Source organism: Nyctereutes procyonoides, unplaced genomic scaffold (genome assembly GCF_905146905.1).
Source record: "Nyctereutes procyonoides isolate TBG_1078 unplaced genomic scaffold, NYPRO_anot_genome, whole genome shotgun sequence".
Taxonomy (NCBI): domain Eukaryota; kingdom Metazoa; phylum Chordata; class Mammalia; order Carnivora; family Canidae; genus Nyctereutes; species Nyctereutes procyonoides.
This window is the reverse complement of record NW_026575034.1, coordinates 17,340,795-17,364,535: the sequence shown is the minus strand read 5'-3', so window position 1 is coordinate 17,364,535 and position 23,741 is coordinate 17,340,795. Positions and strand designations below refer to the sequence as shown.

General features: G+C 36.4%; 1 protein-coding gene across 4 annotated transcripts in view; it reads right to left on the bottom strand.

Annotated features, from left to right (window-relative positions):
- SBF2 (SET binding factor 2) overlaps positions 1–23,741 on the bottom strand; it is a 463,379-nt gene that overhangs the window by 364,897 nt on the left and 74,741 nt on the right. For all 4 annotated transcript variants that reach the window (XM_055317649.1, XM_055317650.1, XM_055317651.1 and 1 more), the window contains exon 2: positions 10,203–10,288. In XM_055317649.1, coding sequence (XP_055173624.1) covers positions 10,203–10,288 — 86 coding nt within the window. The remainder of the gene's footprint in view (positions 1–10,202; positions 10,289–23,741) is intronic.

The following is a 23,741-nucleotide window of genomic DNA, read 5'->3' as shown; positions in this document are numbered from 1 at the left end:
ATAAAATCTTAAAATAGATACATAGATAGATAGATAGAGATTAGATTAAGATAGATCTTTTAGTTTCAATTTTTACAATTAGTCTACAATCCATTTCAGGTTAATTTTTCTGTGTGGTGTGGGGTATGACTAGGATTCAAGTACAGAAAGACTGACAAAATAGTGATACCACCACTTTCTAGAGAAACTAAAACATACACACACACACACACACACACACGAAGAAACATGAAACAATAATGAAAACAGTGTGTTACTAGTAAGAAAATGGACACATATATCAGTGGAACAAAACAGCCCAGAAGAAACCCGTGCTTACATGGTCAATTAATCTATAAAAAAGGAGGCAAAAATATCCAGTGGGGAAAAGACATTTTCTCTAACAAATGGAGCTGATAAAACTAGACAGCCACATGCACAAGAATATAACTGGACCACTTTCCTACACCATGTACAAAAAGAAATTCAAAACGAATTAGACTTGTATGTAAGACCTGAAGCCATAAAACTCCTAGAAGGAAATACAGGTAATAAGCTCTGTGACACTGGTCTCAGCAATATTTTGGGGAGACCAGAATCCTCAAGCAAGGGCAACAAAGCTAAAACAAACAACTGGGATTACCCCAACAAACTAAAAAACTTTTGCAGGTAAGAAATCATCAACAAAACTAAAAGGCAATCTACTGAATGGGAGACGATATTTGCAAATCATACATCCAATAAGAAGTTAGGGCAGCCCAAGTGGCTCAGCGGTTTAGCGCCGCCTTCAGCCCAGGGTGTGATCCTGGAAACCCACGTCAGGGTCCCTGCATGGAGCCTGTTTCTTCCTCTGCCTGTGTCTTTTCTCTCTCTCTCTTTCTCTCTCTCTCTCATGAATAAATAAAATCTTTCTTTTTTAAGATTTTATTTATTTATTCATGAGAGACGGCGGGGGGGGGGGGGGGGGGCAGAGACACAGACAGAGAGAGAAGCAAGCTCCATGCAGGGAGTCCGACATGGGACGACTGATCCTGGGTCTCCAGGACCACACCCTAGGCCGAAGGTGGCGCTAAACCGCTGAGCCACCTGGGCTGCCCAAATAAAATCTTTAAAAAAATTTTTTTTGTTTAAGAAATTAATATCCGGGATCCCTGGGTGGCGCAGCGGTTTGGCGCCTGCCTTTGGCCCAGGGCGCGATCCTGAAGAGCCGGGATCGAATCCCACGTCGGGCTCCCGGTGCATGGAGCCTGCTTCTCCCTCTGCCTGTGTCTCTGCCTCTCTCTCTCTCTCTCTCTCTCTCTCTCTCTCTCTGTGTGACTATCATAAATAAATTAAAATTAAAAAAAAAGAAATTAATATCCAAAATACATAAAGAACTTATACAAGTTAATACCAAAAAACAAACTGATTTTTTTTAAGATTTTATTCATTTATTCACAAGAGACACACACACAGAGAAAGAGAGAGAAGCAGAGACACAGACAGAGGGAGAAGCAGGCTCCATGCAGGGAGCCTGATATGGGACTCGATCCCGGGACTCCAGGATCACGCCCTGGGCCAAGGCAGGCTCTAAACTGCTGAGCCACCCAGGGATCCCAAACAACTGATTTTTTAAATGGCAGAACACTTGAACAAACATTTTTTCAAGGAAAACATACAAATTTCCAACAGGCATATGAAAAAATGGTCAACATCACAGATCATCAGGGAAATGCAAAGCCACAAGGAAATATCACCTCATGCCTATCGATTAGCTACGATGAAAAAGAAAAAAAATAACAAGTGTTGGTGAGGCTGTGGAGAAGTGGGAACCCTTGGGCACTGTTGGTGGGAATGTAAACTAGTGTAACCACTCAAAAAACAGTATGGAGGTTCCCAAAAATTTTAAAACTAGAACTACCATACGATCCAGTAATTCCACTTCCAGGTTTTATCCAAAGAAAACAAAGACACCAATTTGAAGAGTCATATGTACCCCTGTATTCACTGCAGCATTATTTACAATAGGCAAAATATGAAAGCAACCTATGTATCAATGGATGAATAAAGGAAATGTGCCATATGCAACAAACCTATGGAGTTTGCTCATCAAATTAGCATGATGAAAACTGTCTTGTATCTTGTCTGACACCAAATGCATGAAGTTTTTTCCCAATACCAACTAGGTGTCCAACAATTCAATTCAATTCTGACACTAAATACCCAGCATTAGCACAGACTCCAGAGGTCATGGGCTCAGGGCTCAGCTCCACAAGACTGCTCTCACTTTAGATGTGTGCTGCAAACTGGGTACCTAAGTTTATCCACACTTTTGCGTGCAGAATAAAAATTCAGGGGCTTACCCAACCACCCCCCTCAGGTTCAATAATTTGCTAGAAAAACAGAATTCAAGAAAAATACCTTACTTATATTTATCAGTTTATTATAAAGAATGCAACTACGGGGGATCCCTGGGTGGCGCAGCGGTTTAGCGCCTGCCTTTGGCCCGGGGCATGATCCTGGAGACCCGGGATCGAATCCCACGTCAGGCTCCCGGTGCATGGAGCCTGCTTCTCCCTCTGCCTGTGTCTCTGCCTCTCTCTGTGTGTGTGTGTGTGACTATCATAAATAAATAAAAAAAATTAAAAAAAAAAAAGAATGCAACTAAGGAATAACCAAAAAGAAGAGAGGTATTAGGAAAAGTATGAGAAGAGGGACCTACACAGCCTCCATACCTTCTGGAAGGACACTGCCATCCCATCACATCAATGTGTTCACCAATTCAGAAGGTCTCTGAACCTTTTCATTTAGTGTTTTTATGGTATGTTTTTCATTAGGTAAGCATGACTGATTAGACCATTGGCTGCTAGTGGCTGAACTCAGTCTCCAGCTTCTCTCCTCTCCCCAGTGGGGCTGAAATTTCCAGACCTCTAATCACAGAGTTGGTTCCTGAAGCAATCTAGGGCCCACTAAACCAATCAGCTATTCATTAGCATACGAAAGACAGTAAATTCCAAGGGTTTCAGGAGTTCAGTGCCAGGAACTGAGACAAAGACTAAATAACAGCAATGTCCAAAAATAAAATGGTCAAGGAGAATTACAATAAGGAAAAAGATGTTTGAATTCAACAAGAACATTGTTGCAGAGAAAAAGCTAGTTGTTTACTAAATCTGTTTTGCTTTTCTCCTAGGCACACATCTAGGCTTTATTTACCAAACTCCCATTATAGTTAACTGGAGCTATATAACTTTCTATTGTTGTTGTTTTTTATGATTTTTTTTATTATTTATTCATGAGTGACACAGAGAGAGAGAGACAGAGATACAGGCAGAGGAAGAAGCAGACTCCTCACAGGGAGGTCGATGCTGGACTCGATCCTGGAACTCGATCCTGGAACTCGGGGATGACCCCTGAACTGAAGGCAGACGCTCAGCCCCTGAGCCACTTAGGTGTCCCTAACTTTGTGATAAATAGAATGAAGTGATGCATACAGCCTCCCAGGCCCATCCCATAAAACTCAGCCCTACTATCCTCCATGCTTTCTCTTCCCAATCTGTCAATGGTGATACCCAAGATGACCCTGACAACACCACTCTGAAGACAGTAAACCCCACTCCCATCTACTCCACTGCCACTAATTAGACTTCATGCAAGTAATAAAAGAAGAACTTCTATCATGCTAGCCACTAAAATCTCAAGGTTTATCTATTATAACAGCTATTATTACCTTCATGAATTAAGAAAATACTAGAAACTTCAACTTTGTAATTTTGGAATGGAAAAGACATTAAACTAAACTTCAGAATAAACCCTTGAGATGTGGATAAGATGGGTGTATGGCAGATGGCAGGAAATCATAACATTATAGCTTATTAAATATTAACAACCACCTGATAACAGCCCTATAAGAAAAGTAATATTTTCAGAAAGGGTAAATGAACTTTGCTCATAGTTTTAGAATTCTTGATGCCATATTCTTTGCACTGTACCACACTTGTCTCTTAGAAAAATGGGGACAGGGGATCCCTGGGTGGCTCGGCAGTTTGGCGCCTGCCTTTGGTCCAGGGCACGATCCTGGAGTTCCGGGATCGAGTCCTGTGTCGGACTTCCTGCATGGAGCCTGCTTCTCCCTCTGCCTGTGTCTCTGCCTCTCTCTCTCTCTGTATCTATCATGAATAAATAAATAAAATATTTTTAAAAAAAAGAAAAATGGAGACAGCAAATGAAGGAGAATCATTCGAAACATTTTATAATGAAGAAATAGTATCATAGCTAAAAGAGATAAAGAAAAGATGTTTTTAGCTAGTCTTAATGATACTTAAGATCAATGGAAACAGAAAACTTGTAAAAAGAACCAGAAGTTAAGAAGAGTAGAATAACCCATAGTGGTGATACAACAAATTTATACAACAGAAAAGCTGCAGTACTCCCTGTGATAACGAGAGCCAGGCTATTTGCAAACAGTGTGAATTTGTAGTAGGTTAGGTCTGTGTAGATCTACACTTTCCTCAGGATTCAAAGCATTAAGTATAAGAGAACCTTAACATGGAGAGAAAACCTTGTCCTACAATGGTTCTGAGAGCCGTACTGAAGTAGCAGACCACAGAGACTGGCCAGGTGAAAAATTCTTTAGCATAACTGAGACTATCAATCCAACAGTAAAATAAAGAGGTTTGTAAGTAACTGAAAATCTAGTATAGGAAACAAGCCACTTTGATGAGTATAGAGCAATATGAGAATAACATTAAGACTGAGTATCCTCCACTTCAGAGATGTCGAGAGAATCTACTATTTCAGATGCATGCTCTAGACTACATCAGGTTCCAACCTGCCATGTGGTTTTATTACTTCAAAGACACAATTGTCTGGGAGTAGGAAACAAAAATGTGAGTTCAAACCACCACTTACCAGCTTAACCTCCGTTTATATCTACTCGCTTTGTCATGAACATAACTTTAAATGTCTTTTTTGTAGTTTTTAGAATGTTTTAAAAGCCATGTCTTCATACTTCAGAGCAGGATCCTTATGTTTTCAGCCTCAACTCTACATAAAACTGAAAGTCCTTCCAAACATTCTTTATACCATCTTTAAAACTGAGTTCATCAGGGGTGCCTGGGTGGCTCAGTCAGCTAAGCAACCAACTCTGTTTCAGATCAAGTCATGATCTCATGGGTCTGGGGATCAAGTCCCCAGACGGCCTCCCTGTCAGCAGGGAGTCGGCTTAAAGATACTCTCTCCCTCTGCCTTTCCTCTGACTCATACACACTTGCTAAGATAAATAAATAAATCTAAAAAAAAAAAAATGAATTCATCACCAAGTGCCCTATGTCAGCACAGAGGCTTTGTACACTACCTATAATATCTTCATAGGTATTTTTTATAATCATATATTTTTAGGTGTCTTCATGTATTTCTCAAATCTCTTTGGCTGGCAAATTATCCTGTCCATCTTTATTCTAAATAATTAGTTATACAAGTGGCTTTTTATTTTTTTTTAATATTTTTTTAAATTTTTATTTATTTATGATAGGCACACAGTGTGAGAGAGAGAGAGAGAGAGAGAGAGAGAGAGAGGCAGAGACACAGGCAGAGGGAGAAGCAGGCTCCATGCACCGGGAGCCCGACGTGGGATTCGATCCCGGGTCTCCAGGATCGCGCCCCGGGCCAAAGGCAGGCGCCAAACCACTGCGCCACCCAGGGATCCCCAAGTGGCTTTTTATACTCACATGCAGAAACCTACATTTTTACTTACTGCCCTATATCTCATCTTCTTAGCTAATAACTATAACTTCCTTTTAAAATCTTTGTGAACTCTGATTCTGTCATCCAATATGTTCACTACCATCCTCATTCTCCTTTCATACATACTCCTCTACAAAGAAGGGAGAGAATATTCTCTTCCATCCTTTCTACACTCAGTTCCCTGACCACACAGTATTTATATCCAGGTCCGCTGGACAACTGCTATCCTATGTTGTGTTCAATGCATTCTAAATGGCTTAAAGAATTAAAGCATTACAGGGTACTTATACTTACTTCTCTGACAAACAGCATCCCATACTAAGACTATTTCTATGTTAAAACTTCAGAATGTTGCATACACTGTTTTATTCCTCTTCTCTCCAATCTATACTTACAGAAAACTGGATTCATACTGAGGTAGTCAAATCACTAGTATGTAAGTAACTGAACTCATGTTTTACAAAGGTAAAACTTAGAGATTCTAACTAAACATTTATTACTCTTTTACTCAAGCCACAGCATTTTTTATCATAGTATTTTAGTCTTCTAAAAAAATTACACAGCTATACAAATGCCTCAGAGAAGGCATTACAGTGAAGAATATGGCACAAAATTTTCTGAATAATACAAAAGGATTCACTTCTGAGACAGGGTATCTTTAAAAAGAGCTACTGTCAGAACAATACTATTTTGCTGATGCCCAAACCCTAGCCAATAAAAATATTTGTTCCTGTAATCAGAAATAGATTGTTAGCCATAGAATGCCTCTGCAAAACAATTCTTAAATTTTCTTTGAAATATTGTTACTAAAATTAACTGTAACTTTATTTATATGACTGTCTGTGGTTTCTATGTGTGCCTAAAAAGCACAAGAAAAAGATAAAAATATCCCAGAACTGGAAAAGTAGTCATTATGTTTGGTTTAGCTTATTTTCATATTTTTATTTTTAAAATCCATCCAAATTAAAGTTCAGTATTTCTCAACAGAAGAAAAGAAAAAAGGGCAAATTCTTTACATAAAAACAAAAGAACAAATTCAGTATCCTCTAAATTAAATTTGGATTTTGATGTATTAGTGAATGGAAACCTAAAGTCTTTTCCCACAAATCATAAAGTTTAGTCTTCAGGCTAAACATAATAATTTGTTATTCAGAACTTATATATAACAAATATATGCTGACTGAAGAGGAGAGGAGGCAATACAAAGTAATTTCAGTATTATGCTCTGAACTCAGATTTCTCCTGAAACAAAATAAACATGTGAAGTTGGTTTCTAACCAACAATACAGCGTTCTTTTAACATTTCTGAACCTGAGTTCTTCAAAATTATAGAACCCTGTTTTCAGATCCTGCATTTACACTAAAATATAAATGCTAACCACAGTTTTAAAGTGTGACTCTCAGAATATTCTCAGATTGTGGCTGAGACTGAGTCAGTATTTCATGTGGTAATGGGTTTAAAACCTAGCTCTGCGGCATCTTAGCTTTTAGAGCTTAGTGAAATTGTTTAACTTCCTAATCCTGGGAATCCCTGGGTGGCGCAGTGGTTTGGCGCCTGCCTTTGGCCCAGGGCACGATCCTGGAGACCCGGGATTGAGTTCCACATTGGGCTTCCGGTGCATGGAGCCTGCTTCTCCCTCTGCCTGTGTCTCTGCCTCTCTCTCTCTCTGTGACTATCATAAATAAATAAAAATTAAAAAAAAAAACTTCCTAATCCTTAGTTTGCTTACCATAAATTAGACATACCACCATCAATCAATTAATTTATCTGAGTTCATCAGAAACTATCAATCCAGTGCAACTATTAGATATTACCATTAATGGTATATGCTAAAAGTTTTTTTACTATTTTGGAAGGGCTGAGATTTTTTTTTTCCTTGTAAAACACTGTAATTTTTTTTCCATGTAAAACACGACCACCTTGGAATCAACAAACCACTTAGGACTGAGCCAGATCACCTTCAATTAGACTAAAATTTGGTTAGGCCTATATCTGGCCTTGATGCTTATAGGAGTTAATTTTTACAGTATTTCACAGTTATTCAAGTTATTGCTATTCAAATGTAGAATGGTTGCACGCTTCTAATACATCAAGCATAACACAAAGCAATAAATAATAAAAAAGACCAAAATTTAAAAGTTAAATTATTCTATTATGTTTTAAGATTGGGCTTTAATAGATATTAGATCAACAGATTTATTTTGTACTTGACAAAGCACAACAAAGTATCAAAGTTACTATCCAATGATGGAAAAATTAAAAAGGAAAACAATTTCCAGTATAATCCAGATTAAAAACTCTTTAAATATTAATCCAGCACACAAAAATCTTGAAATGCTTTGCTAAGATCAGCCAAGAGGTCATCTAAGAAAATCTTAGGTGAGGAAAAGTTCTGTCTATCTCTTAGCACCTCACTTCACCAGTCAGCCACAAAAGACTCTACTTGTTATTGGAGATACACTGATAGCACTTGAACAAGGGAGTGTCTGTAAAATACCATTTACTTGGTAGTGAAATCAATATGTCTCTCTCCCTCATGACTGGAAAAACAGACATCACAGTATTCATTCTCTTGGCATCCAAAACACAAAAATAATCCCTTCCCAGTCACAACTAAATAGCCCCAATAATGTCTGTTGTTCTTAAAGCTTATGATGGTGATTCACTACTCACACTATCAAAATGATATAGTTTACATCCCTCCACACTTTGATGTGAGAGACAGTAAGAACTCACAAGAGTTCTCAGTGGTCCTCAGCACCAAAATTTCCCCCTTTCAGTCATCACTAAAAAGGATACTGAAGCAGGGTTTAAAAGCTTTAACAGTATTAATACCTGGTTACTCACACCATAAGGCCAATCACAAATATTTGTATACATGTCGGGGAGAAAAGAAAGGACTATAAGGGCTCTCCAAAAAGTTACTTTTCCTTAGATCCTCACATTCTTTCCCCATTTTTAATACCCAACTTCAAGATTTGCCCTCTCGGTGAGTCTACAGAACCCACAGCTGTCTTTATATAGCTGGTTATAACAATCAAAATTAAGCATTCAGCAATGTATCTTTTATCCTCCATAAGCAGAAATGGACAGTCATTAGCTAGAATGAGAAAATATACAATTTTCAACATCAGTTTTATTCCTAATGGTATTTCTGATGAAAAATAACAAGAGAACGAACAATTCTGCTGGGGGTTTGGGGGAAAAAGGGGAGATGCTGCAAGATATCAAACAAATGGCAATGACAATAATTATCATAATTATCAACAAGCTACCTCATTTACTGAGCACTTACTTTTTGGAAGCCATCGTTCTTAGTGTTTTGTATATTTTTTCCCATTTTATCTATACAACACCATATGAGATTGGTATTGTCATTATCCTCATTTTATAGATGAGGACATTGCTGCTCAAAGAAGTTAAGTGATTCGTCTAAAGTCATACCATACAGCTGGGATTTCAACCCAGGTAGTCTCCTCCGGAGCCTGCACTCTATTATCAAATCATTCCAAATGTTCTCTCAAGAACTGCTTTACAGAACAGTTCTCATATGGGTGTATGTATGTAATGCATTCACCCACACAATATAAGTACATAGAAACACACACACATCCATACTCTACTGTTTGAAAACAAAACCTTATAGTCATATTATAAAATACTTTAGGGACGCCTGGGTAGCTCTGCAGTTAAGCGTCCACCTTCGGCTCAGGTCTTGATCCTGGAGTCCCAGGATTGAATCCCACATTGGGCTCCCCGCATAGAGCCTGCTTCTCCCTCTGCCTGTGTCTCTGCCTCTTTCTGTCTCTCATGAATAAATAAATAAAATCTTTTTTTAAAAAATGCTTTAGTACTCCTCTTTCCAGTCCCTCATTTTACCACCATGGATCTGTCAACAGAATGTCCTGACCATCCAAATTATGTGTTCAACTGTTAAATTCCTTTAAAAATGACTGACAAAAATAAAGCAGTTTAACTGCACTATTATAAAGCAATCTGCAGATCATGTAGCTAAAAAGAATTCAAATTTGTGATTTCAAGACCAAACTGAACATGACTGGTGATCATTAAACCAACCTTCGAGAGGTGAAGGGGAGAGGTGTCTGTTTTTGTTTAGTTTTCACCAAAACAATAACCTGAAAATTTTCTAACAAAAATATAATAATTATTTGTTTTGTGACACAATATCACTGAAGCTACTAGGCTGAGACTTTCACTAGCGAATCAGAGGAATTTGACAGTTTCCGCGTACATAAAGATCATCGATTTCATCTTTAATATTAGAAAGAAGCTTAAATGAGAAAAGAATAGCAAAACAAGCATTCCAGAATCAATATATTCAAAGGTTACTATACTTGGAAGCAGAGGTATTATTTCTAGTAACATGTTACAGTTAAATTACCAAATCATTTAACAGTAACTATAAAATAAATAAAACTATAAATGTAACATAAAAAGGAAAGTGTCATTATAAAAGCACAATAAAGCAATACTAACTTACCAATTCAATTCCCTGTGGAAAAGGTGTATCATCCCAGTCCTTTTGTGGAAATCTCTGGATTATTTTCCCGAGACCTGCTCCTGACCCTATTAAAATCAAAGTGAATTAGTTATACACTACAAAAAAATCTTAATACTTGTTATATCAATATTTATTTATAAATGAGTATTTGTTGAATAAATCAATATATTAAATATTTCAAGTTTTAAAGGACACAAAAGTATTTACCTTCTAAACATAATATTGAAATAACAAGCAATCCCTATCCTATGGATTCTCAAAAGAGTGACACATATGAAAAGCTAAGAAAAATAAACAGAGGCATTAAAATCTAGAGCCTCTACCATACCATGGAGGAATTGCTCCTGTTCCCAATAAAGAAAGCAATCTTCTCAGTATCTCGGGATGAAATTTTTAAAACTCTTCTAGGGAAACAAAGTAAACTTTTTTTTTTTTTAGATTTTATTTAATTATTCATAAGAGACACAGAGAGAGAGGCAGAGACAAAGACAGAGGGAGAAGCAGGCTCCCTGCAGGGAGCCCGGGGCGGAACTCCATCCCAGGACCCCAGGATCACTCCCAGAGCCGAAGGCAGATGCTCAACGACTAAGCCACCTGGGTGTCCCGAGACAAAGTAATCTTGAGTGACAACTGAAATGGGACTATTAGCACTAAGCTTCAGTTATGGGGTACATAAGCACTATTACAGGTAAAATAAGGATTTTTAGAGTGGTATGAGAGCTTGACAATTGCCTAAGCAGGGTTTCTCAACATCAGCACTATTGACATTTTGGGCCAGATAATCCTTTGTTGTGTGATGGGGGTGGGAGAGGGCCTGTTCTCTCTAGGATATTTAGTTTAGCAGCATCTTTGCCTCAACCCACCATCACTGCCAAGTCATTATAACCAAAAACATCTCCAAACATTGCCAAATGTCCTGGGAAGAGTGGACTCAACTGCCCCTGGTTGAAAACCACCAGTCTATAATACCACTGTTTTAAAATTATCCTGTGATTCTAAAGAATAGATCAACTTGGGATGCCTGGGTGGCTGAGCAGTTGAATGTCTGCCTTTGGCTCAGGGCAGGATCCCGGGGTCCTGGGATCGAGTCCCACATCAGGCTCCTTGTAGAGAGCCTGCTTCTCCCTCTGCCTATGTTTCTGCCTCTCTCTCTCTCTCTCTCTCTCTCTCTCTCTCTCTCTCTCTCTCATAAATAAATAAAATGTTAAAAAAAAAAAAGAATAGTTCAACACTGGAGATATAATCTCTGAGTAATTTAGGGATGAAAAGTACATGGTAGATCTAAATTACTTTTTGCTATACTTTTAAAAGAGCATCAGGTGCTTACATATTTTATATTTTGTCCCTGTTGACTTTGTAGTGAAAGCAACAATACTGATTATTTGTCTACCTAACTTAAGTGAGACTTAAACACCTTATTCAATTTGTTAATTTAAAAAATTATCTGTCTTCATCTATCACCCTCTCTCTGTAAATTAAACTTCCCCTTTGCCCCTCATCTAGAGTTCAATCACTTTATGGCCAAATTTTTAACTTTAAAAATAAATAAAAAGTTAAATTCATTTAACTGAACAACTCACTACTGTGTTCTAAAAATGAGATCACATTTGAAAAAGGCAAAATAAAAACATTCTTAATTAAACGAACAACTGCCTTCTTATATCCATCATTGTAAGGGAATGAAGGATATAATTCAAGATAAACTAAATTAAAAGTGATCTATCATAGGCACTCATTTTTTCAAAATCTATATCAAACAAACACTTCTGACATGGCAAACAGTTAATTCAACAAACTGCTAAGCAGTGGAGATAAACAAATGAAGACATGGCTCCTATCCTCAAGAAACTCATAATTATTAAGAGAAACAAACAAATAAGCTGATAATTTCATTATAGCATGCTAAGTACAAGGATAGAAGGAAACCTAACACAGCATGGCAGAGAACACTACAGAAAACTTTCTAAAAGAAATGAGAGCAAGCTTTTTCTTTCTTTCAGTATCATCTTTGTTCCCCAAGCACAGAGCAACCTGAATGTCTGGCATTTAGTTCATGCCAAGTTAAATGTTAATTTTAATGAATTTGTTAATATTGACCGAAATTATTTTAAACTCACATCTCCCTGTATTTTCAAAAAGTGATAAATGCATGTTATTTATCTTATAATTAACAAAGTATCCATATACTGTTTATTCAGCTCTGAGAGTGATATGCAATGTATTTTAAGTTCAAGAAATATTTTATCATATTAATTTTTACTAATTATAAAAATATGTGTTAACTGCAGAAAAAATTTTAAATACATAAAAATATAAAGAGGAAATCACCATAATTCCACAGCCGGAGAAAATTACTGTTAATATTTTAGACAATTATCTCTCAAGCGTTTTTGTACACATGTATTATTTTCTACAGAATTGAGATCATACTAAATCCTAGCTTTTTCTATTCATTTATTACTTAATATTTCACAGTAAGTCTTTGATATTCAACATACATTTTTTTAGTTTATCACTACTATAAATAATGCTACAAAAGCATCTTTCTATATAAATCTTTATCCTCACCTCCCTTTCTCCCCCTCAAATTATTTTTTTTTAAAGATTTTATTTATTTGACAGAGAGAGAGAGAAAGAGCACATAAAAGCAGAGGGAGCTACTGAGGGAGGAGGAGAAGCAGACTCTGCTGAGCAGGGAGCCTCATTCAGGGCTTGACCTGGGATCACGACGTGAGCCAAAGGCAGATGCTTAACCAACTGAGCCACCCAGGCACCCCGCCCCAGAAAAATTCTTAGATATACAACTACTGGGTCAAAGAGAATGAAAAATTTTACAACTAGCACAAAGCCATGGGGGCCACAAAAAGACATCCAACAGTCTTTTTACATTCTGTAAATTCTTTAAGACTAGCATTTTCACCACATTTTTACCAACTATTGTTACTCTAAACATTTGTTTGTTTTAATTACTGTCAATTTGAGAGATTAAAAGTCCTTCTTTGGCAGCAGCATAACATTCAAAAGTTCTCCAGAAGCAACATATTTACTGATTTTAAAATGATATGCAGGGCAGCCCGGGTGGCTCAGCGGTTTAGTACCGCCTTCAGCCCAGGGCCTGATCCTGAAGACCCAGGATGCAGTCCCATATGGGGCTCCCTGCATGGAGCCTTCTTCTCCCTCTGCCTGTGTCTCTGCCTTTCTCTCTCTCGCTCTGTGTCTCTCATGAATGAATGAATAAATAAAATCTTTAAAAAAAAATGGTATGCAGTGTTTCAATAACATGAAAGCTCAGTTTGAAATACTGACATAACATTTCTAAATACACACAGAAATACGATTCATGAGTGATATGACTTTCAGTTATATGAATGTTATCTGTAAATAGAAATTAGGTTAGAAAATGACAAATAAAAATGGTAAATAATATTTCACTACAAATAAAATGTGCAAAGAGCTACAATAATTTAGTTTTCAAATATATAAATTGCTGCAGCTACCAGGTTTCAAGGAACTTATGAAGGTGCTCTACAAAAAGTAAACAAGCATTGTTTGATTCTTGTTTCTTGATTTTTAAGCATTTAGTCTGAATATTTAAACTCATTTTCTTTTCCTAGTTTATACATTTTACTCAGCACTTATTCTAAAGGCAATACTATTGTACGTAAGAATGCTAAGAAGATGACATTTTATATTGAGAAGCAAGCCACAGTGAGGGAAAAGTGTCCTGGAGTCAGATGTCCACTGTGGACTAATCCCTACATCCAGAAATAAAGTATGCCATGTCAATAAGAGTGGCTGTGGAAGCAGCTCTTATTTGCACCGTATATTAAATGGGGCTCAGTTACTGGGTAGGAAATGAAGAAATTGCTTAAAAGAAAGACTACTTCCTACAAAGGAGAGACATTAGGCAGACAAAATTGACTGTCCACTGCATTGTATGCAACTACACTGGAAAAGGAAGGGGGCAGTTATTAATTGGTGCCTTCATGTTTTCTTTCTAGTCCCTCCTCTCCTATCCCATAAAATCATAAAATTAAGAAATGATTCAATGATAATTGAATGTAGTTAATATATTAAAAGGGGGATGTTCAGCAGAACACCAGCACATTTGGAAATGCTTTTCTTTGAAAAAAATATATATGCTAGACAAACTGTCCAAAACAAATTTAGGAAGGGTGAGGAAATACTGGTGTAGTCAGGCACACTTTTCCCTCCTTTATGTTTGGTAACCCACTTTCCCCTGGGTCCTGGTGTGGCTGCGGGCCACCCAGCTCAGCCACAAGGATTAGCAAGTGACCCAGAATGATCCAACCATCTATCAGTCCCCTTACAAAGTGACTCTTCTAGTGGTAGCCAATGACTCCAGAAGAGCCCAACAGTATTCTCTGGGATTGCTAACTAATATACTATACGTATGGTATTGCCAGTAGCTATAAGGAAGAAGTATATCTGCAGAACTATTGACTGAGTAGTGATCAATTTGGCAGAGAAATATAAAACTCTGCTCTACACAAAACAGAATGTTTGGTATTTGTTGTTTGTACCAATTGACAAAAATTAGTTGAGTGCCTTCTGTGTGTGCTTAGACTACAGATATATAAAATATACACTGCCTAGTTTAATATAGACTCTGAACTTTGAGAGATGTTACTCTAATATATAATTCACTAAGTCTTTTTCTATGATATGCCTATCTAAATTAGATCAGATGTTATCTACAATAGCCATTCTGTGTGATATGCATCTGTTCACATCCTTTTCTATCAAAAATGGCATCACTCACAGTTCAAGGAAGGGCAGCAGTCACATTCAAGAGCATACAATCCTACTACTCTTCTCACCAGCCAGAAAGAAATTACTAAATCCTTTATTTGGTTATTATATTTACTGTTACTTGTCTATCTCATCTCACTAGAATGAAAACAATGATTTTTGTTCTGCTTTGTTTACCTATGTATCCTAGGCACTTAGAATAATTCCTGGTATTTATTAGATACTTAACAAAACAACTGTTGAATAAATAAATGGGACTGTTAAGTGGGCAAGGGCATCTATAAACTGGCAAGCAACTTATGACCAGAATGACCTAGCTATAAGAGGTATGCTAGATAAATCAAATCCTTCTGGTAGGGAATTTTGGACAGGAAAAATGGGAGACTAAAGCAGTCAAAAAAATGTATCAAGACTTGCCATGATGTAGAGAAAGGTCAGGCAACCACGGTCATGTGTAAAACCAAAGTTACAGAACAAGAGAAACTCTAGGCAGACTTGCCAACAAAAACAAGTTAAGAGTATACATACGTAGAAGGAAGCAGAGATGCGACAAGAGAAAGCTAAATTCTACCTCCAGTAAACTCTGGCAGCACTATAATGCCTGTTACCAAACTTCTGAGGTATTTTTATGATATCTTTCCCTCACTAGAATGAACAGGTCCATATTAATTCTCACTAAAGAATCCAAACTAGCATACATTATAACAAGCACCCTGATAAATCATCTTTCAAACTGGTAAAAGATCTGGAAACAAAAGATTTAGTCAGAAAACTTAAAAAGAAGCATGCCCAGGTGGCTCAGCGGTTGAGCATCTCTGCCTGTGGCTCAGATTGTGATCTCAGGGTCCTAAGATTGAGTCTGCCATCAGGCTCCCCACGGAGAGTCTGCTTTTCCCTCTGCCTATGTCTCTGTCTCTCATGAATAAATAAATAAAATTTTTTTAAAAAAAAATTTTTTAAAACTTGAAAAGCAGGAAAAGCAAAAAAATATATATTGTGCTCCAAATACCCGAAGAGCTATAACATGAAAGAAGATGAAGTGAAGCAGACTAGAGTCAAAGATATAATGCAGAGAAGTTATTTTTGAGTCAATATAAAGGGAGAACCTTCTAAGAATGACAATTATCAAAAAACAGAATGATTTGCCACAGAAAGCAATGATCATACCTGAGATTTTAGAACAAACTATCAAATTTTCTAGTCTAGGAAACCACGCAGAATGGTTAAGAGAACAAATGCAGAAAAACTGGCAAACAAATTATTATAAAAATTCATTTATTCAACAATAACTTGTGTTAGGTGCTAAGAAGAGAAGGATAAAACTTGCTGTGAGAATATTTAGAACTTGAATTGAGGTTTTTGAAATACAAATAAAAGGGCAGATGCAGGCGCAGTATAACGACAGTAAAGATTAGGAAAGAAAACCATATTGTTTAGAAATCAGGTCATGAGTCTAATGAAATCAGAGACAGACTAAAAAATTCCACATTTTGGAACAGAGCTATTTCTTACTTCTATTTTGACATACTAGCAGCATCATTTAAGCCCAAGGATAAGAAATGTAAACTTACAAGAATCCAAATTTAAAAATAAGGGAGTATCCAAAAGAAAAAGCTTAAAAGCTGACATTCTTTCATGGCTTAAAAAGCAATTTTTAAAAAGGCAATTTAAAATTGTCTATAAGGGGGATCCCTGGGTGGCTCAGCGGTTTAGCGCCTGCCTTTGGCCCAGGGTGCGATCCTGGAGTCCCAGGATTGAGTCCCACGTCAAGCTCCCAGCATGGAGCCTGCTTCTCCCTCCTCCTGTGTCTCTGCCTCTCTCTCTCTCTCTCTCTCTCTCTCTCTCTCTCTCTCTATCATAAATAAATAAATCTAAAAAAATAAAAAAAATAATAAAATTGTCTATAAGTGCAGGATGCACACATCAAGACGTCTCACAATGACTTTGTTTTTTAGATGATTTATACACCTAACAAACTTTATATTCAGTCCTGTATTATATTTCAATATTGCAAAGATATTCATGAAAAACTGCGGGAATTTTTTTTTAAGATTTTGTTTATTTATTCATGAGAGACACAGAGATAGGCAGAGACAAAGGCAGAGGAAGAAGCAAGTGCCCTGCAGGGAGCCTTATGCAGGACTCGATCCCAGAACCCTGGGATCATGACCCAAGCCAAAGGCAGATGCTCAACCACTGAGCCACCCAGGTACCCCAAATTGTGGGAATTTAAGTACAGACTTTCTGACTAGCTAACACATTTCAAACTAAATTTATTATTATTTACATGTAAAAACAAAAGCTTCTTTAGCTCTATTAATAATGAAGGGTATTTGTCTTTCTCTGTCTAGATTTTTCACTTAGCATTAAACTGAGGGGTAATGGAAAATAGGGAAAGTTATACTAACTTTCAAGTATAAGTTGAATAAGGTCTTTTCAACCTCTATTTATGATAAAAATTATCAACAGGTGGATAAAGAAGGAATGTCCCTCAATATAATAAAGGGCATATATGATAATCCCACAGCTAACACCATACTCAACAGTAAAAAGCTGAATGCTTTTCCTCCAAGATCACAAACGAGATGAAGATGCCTGCTCTTGCCACTTTTATTCAACATCATATTAGAAAACCCAGTCAGAGCAACTAGGCAACAAAAAAAGAAATAAAAGACATCTAAATTGGTAAAAAAAAAGGGGTAAAACTGTCACTATTTGCAAATTACGTAATATTATGTCACTTATATAATATTATATATAAGAAAACCCTAATGGCTCCATCAAAAAAAAAAGTTAGAACTAATCAACAAATTCAGTAATGTTGAGGATAGAAAATACATGAAAATCTAATGTATTTCTCTACACTAATTTTAAAAACTACTAGAAAGAGAAATTAGGAAAATAACCCATTTACAATTATAGCAAAGAGAATAAAATACCTAAGAATAAATTTAATCAGGGGGAAAAAAGACCTGTATACTAAAAAGTACAAGACACTGATAGAAGGGGCAGCCCCGGTGGCCCAGCCGTTTGGCTCCACCTTCAGCCCAGGGTGTGATCCTGGAGATCTGGGATGGAGTCCCACGTCAGGCTCCCTGCACAGAGCCTGCTTCTCCCCCACTTGTGTCTCTGCCTCTCTCTCTGTGTGTCTGTCATGAATAAATAAAATCTTAATAAAAAAAAGACACTGATAGAAGAAATAAAAGAAGACACAAATAAATAGAAAGGTTTTCCATGCTCACTAATGGAAGAATATTGTTAAAATTCCCATACTACCCAAAGCAATCCACAAATTCAATGCAACCCCTATCAAAATTCCAATGACATATTTTACAGAAATAGAACAAACAATCCTAAAATTTGTGTGAAACCACAAAAGACCCTGAATAGCCAAAGCAATGATTGGAAAGAACAAAGCTGGAGGCATCACACTCCTTGATTTCAAACTATATTACAAAGCTATAGTAATCAAGATAGTATGGTATTAGCATTAAAATAGATACATAGATCAATGAAAGAGAATAGAGAACCCAAAAATAAACCTATACATACATGGTCAATTAATTTACAACAAAGGAACCAAGAATATGTGGTGGGAAAAGGACATTCTCTTCAATAAATGGTGCTGGGAAAACTAGACAGTTATATGCAAAAGAAATTAAACTGAACCACCATCTTAGACTATACATAAAAATCAAGTCAAAATGGATTAAAGGCTTAAACATAAAATCTAAAACATAAAACTCCTAGAAGAAAATATAGGCAGTAAGCATATGATCAAAAAGACAAAACAAAAAACAAAAAGGCAAAAACAAGTGTTGGCAAGTATGTAGAGAAAAGGGAACTCTTGTACACTACTAGTGGAAAGCTAAATTGGTGCAGTCACTATGGAAAACAATATAGAGTTTCCTCAAAAAATTAAAACTAGAACTACCATATACGATCCAGCAAGTCCACTTCAGGGTATTTATCTGAAAAAAAAAGAAAACACTAGCTCAAAAAGGTATATGCATCCCATGTTCACTGCAACATTATTTATAATAGCCAAAATCGAAAACCTCAGTGTCCACCTGCAGATGAATGGATAAAGTGGTATGTGTGTGTGAGTGCGCACACACACACAATGGAATATTATTCAACCACAGAAAGAAAGAAAGAAATCTTGCCATTTGCAAAAAAATGAATGTACTTTGAGGGTATTACGCGAAGTAAAATAAGTTCAAAGAAAAACAAATACCATATGACCTTAAGTATATGAGAAATTTAAAAAAATAAAGCAAGCTCATAGACACAGGAACAGATTATTTGCCAGAGGTTGGGTGGGAGGGAGGTAGAAGTGAAGAACAGATAAAGAGAGTTAAAAATTACGAATTTCCAGTTATAAAATGAGTAAGTCATGAGGATGTAATGTGCAGCACAGTGACTATCTTTAATAATATTATACTACATATTTGAAAGTTGCTAAGACAACAAATATTAAATGACCTCCCCCAGAAATAGACTTATCGTGATCATCTCACAATATAAATATTGAGTCATTATGTTGTACATCCAAAACTAATATAATGTGATATATCAATTATTCCTCAATTAATTAAAACAAGCAGCATCAAAATAGCACAACTGAACTGTCATGAAAACAAGACATAAAGACCAATGAAACAGATAGAGAGTCCAAAAATAAACCCTCATGTATACGATCAAGTGATCTTTAACAAAGGTGCCATGGCTATACGATATGGAAAGAATAGTCTTTTGACAAGTGGTACTGGGAAAACCAAACATCCACATGTGACAGAATAAAGATGGACTCTTATCTTATGCCATATGCAAAAATTAACTCAAAATGGCTTAAAGACCTCCACTTAAGATCTGAAACTATAAAACTCCTAAGAAGAAAACCTAATAGAAAAGCTTCATAGCACTGAATTTGGCAATGATATCTCAGATAAAACATCAAACAAAAGCAAAAATAGACATCTAAACTAAAAACACCTATGCAGCAGAGGACACACTCAACACCATGAATTATATCCTGCAAAAAGGGAGAAAATATTTGCAAACCATATACCTGTTAAGGGGTTAATACCTGGAATAGATAAAGAACTCCTACAACTGAGCAGCCTGGGTAGCTCAGTCGATTGAGCATCGAACTCTTGATTTCCAGTCAGGTAATGATCTCAGGGTTGTGAGATGGAGCCCTGCACTGGGCTCTGCACTCAGCAGGGAGTCTGCTCAAGGTTCTCTTTCTCCCTCTCTCCCTGCCCTCCCCTGCTCGTGCTCTCTCGCTCTCTCTCTCTCTCTCTCTCTCTCTCTCGTACGCTCCCTCCCTCTAAAATAAACATTTTTTAAAAAGGAACTCCTACAACTTAACAAAAACCAAGTAATCCAATAAAAAAAAAAATAGGCAAGCGCTTAAATAGACCTTTCTGCAAAGAAGAAATATAAACAGCTAATACTATACAAAAAAGATGTTCAACACCACAAATTATTAGAAAAATGCAAATCAAAACCACAATGAGGCATCAGTTCACATAGGTTAGGATGGCCTCTATCAAAAATCCAGAAAATATAAACTATTAGTGAGAATGCAGAGAAACTGGAACCCTTTTGCACTATTGTCTAGAAGGTAAATTGACTGCAGCCATTATGAAAAATAGTATGGAAGTGCCTCAAAACAAACAAACAAAACAAAAAACCCAAATCACCATATGATCTAGCAATCCTATGCCCAGCTATGCATCCAAATGAATTTATCTCAAAAAGATATTTGCACATCCGTGTTCACTGCAGCATTATTCACAATAGACAAGAGTTGAAGGTAACCAAAACATCCGTTAGCAGATGAATGGAGAGGGGCACCCGGGTGTTCAGTCAGCTAAGCGTCAGACTTGATTTTGGCTGAAGTCATGATCTCAGGGTTATGAGATCAAGCCCCACATCAGCTCCACGCTGGGTGTGGAGTCTGCACTCTCCCTCTCCTTCCCCCTCCCCCTCTTCTCCCACTCTCTAAAACAAAACAAAGCAAAAAAAGATGAATAGATAAAATGTGGTATATACATACAATGGAATATTATTCAGCCTTAAGAAAGAAGGAGATCTTGTCATATGCTAGAATATGGATGAGCTTTGAGGACATTAGGCTAAATAATAGAAGTCAATTACAAAAAAAAAAAAAATACTGCATGATTCCACTTCCACTAAAGAAGTAAAGCTCTGAGAAACAGAAAGTAAAATAGTAATTGCCAAGGGGACATGGGCAGAGTGGAATGGGGAGTTGTAGTTCAGTTAGTAAAGAAATTCAGTTTTGCAAGATGAAAAAGTTCTAGGGCTATGTCATAAAACAATCTGCTATAGTATACATACATATATTAACACTACTATACCATATACTTAATGTTTAAGATGGTTTACGTTATGTGCTATGTATTTTTTACAATTTGAAAAAGAAGATGGCACAACCAAAACCTCATGGACATTTACATTTCCTCCAGTACTGCAATTGGAGGAAAACTACTAACATCCACAAAGCCTGCAAAGTATCAGCATCTGTGCAAGAGTAAGAAGGAAGCAATAATAATGGCTTGAGAACACCTGACATGAAAACAAAAGAACCCCAAAAGTTGATTTGAATGACAAGGGTGCAAGAGACCTTTTTAGAGTGATGAAAATCTTATTTTCATTGCAATGGTATTTATACACTTCTGTTACCAGAGTTAAGATAATCTGAGAGAAATAGATCTTCTTTAAATTTCGCCTACATTGAAAATGGAATCTATCAGAATCTGTGGAAGGATGAAAAAGAGTCTGGAAAAGAACCTTGACACAATTCATCTATAATATATACATTCCTCCTATATTTCACCATGCTCTTTTAGTCTGTATTTGGACAGGTATTGCAACACAAATGTTCAATATCTCAGGGCAGCCTATCTTATCTTTGGATGATCATAATAGCAGAAAATCTTTCTGAGAAATTGATATATGAAATATTTAATTATGTGTATGTTATCATAATTTATCATATTCTTTTATTTTAAAAATGACACCAAATATAATAAGTGAATTAAAACTGAGAAGATAATTGTGACTTAAAATTTAAGGTTATCTCTTTTCTGGTTCTCTCTATATATATCTTTCAGTTTTTCATCACAAAATAGGTATCTTTAGATGAATCTGAAAAATTTAAAATCCCAAAAGACAGGAAATGTGTTTAGTTTTTAGGTACACCAGGTTGAATAGTGTACCCCAAAGAGTCATGTCCACCTAATACCTCAAAATGAAACCTTATTTGGAAATACAGTCTTAGAAGATATGATCAGTTAAGATAAGGTGACAATTGATTAGGGTGTGCCCTAATCCAATGACAAGTACCTTGGTAATAAAAAACAGAGACATAAGGTATCTGGGTGGCTCAGTCAGTTAAGTGTCTACTTTTGGCTCAGGGCATGATCCCAGGGTCCTGGGATCCAGTCTTGCATTGGGCTCCCTGCTCAGTGGGGAGTCTCCTTCTCCTGCTCCCTCTTCCCCTCCCCCCTGCTCCTGTTCTTGTGCTCTTGCTCTAATAAATAAATATATAATATTTAAAAAAAAAGACACAAACACATAGAGAAAATACCACTGGATGACAAAAGCAGAGACTGTACAGTTGCAGTCATAAGTCACATATTTGAATACAGCTAACAAATATCTTGTCCCCCTGTCTCCTCCTCCATGCCCCTCCTCAATGCCCCAATCTTCTTTTTCAACTCTAAATATTTTCAATTTGTCCTGTGGATCCCATATATATATTTTTTTACATCATTAAGAACATGGACTCAGGATCTACACTACCTGCATCCTAATCTAGTTCCATATTTATTTGCTATGTAACTCTGGGAAAATTACATTACCTCTCTGTGCTTCATTTTTTCCATATCATTAAAAAGGGATACTATTAGCTATGTATTGGCATTCTTATGAAAAAAATGTAAGTTAACATACATGTAAGTCATTTCAACAAGTGTTTGATTATGGTAAACACTATATAAATGTTGTTAATGATGACAATGATGACTATTAACATCATGATTATAACAAAATGAGTTTGTGTCAGTTTGTCTGAGTGGTACTCAGAGCTGAATACTGGAGATTACTAATCTAACTGATACAATGTAGAGAACTGCTCTCACTAACAGTGAAGCTTGGTGTCTGTCATATTAGGTCTTCTGGTGACCAAAGGACTCTTGATTTATTGAAGTTACTTTTGAATGAAAGATGTAAATCGTTTTTTAAACATATTTTGATGCTATCATATATCTATACAAAGGTGTTTCAAACTAAACTTATATCTCTGTGAAATTTCTTTAGTCAGCCCAGCACACTCACTTTTTACATCCTATGTCTGTTACCCACCATATTTATATCACTCATTTTCTTTTGTTTTGGTTTTTAGTTAGTACATACATATCATAAAATGTAACCACTTTAAGTTAACAGTTTGATGGGTATTGATAAACTTCTAATAAAAACAATTTCAGTAAGGAAAACAAAAACTGAAAAAAATGGAAAGTATTTGTGTTACATTAAAAAATTGCTCAAGAATTTCCTCCAGAGAATATTTTCTCAAAAAACTTCATTAATACTGGTATAGGCCTGATTAAATTTTTAATTTACCACAACAAAAAAAATTTTTTTTAATTTACCAACTGGAGTCAGAATTTCTACTTAGAAAAAGTCTTGGCCAAAACATGCTATATACACATT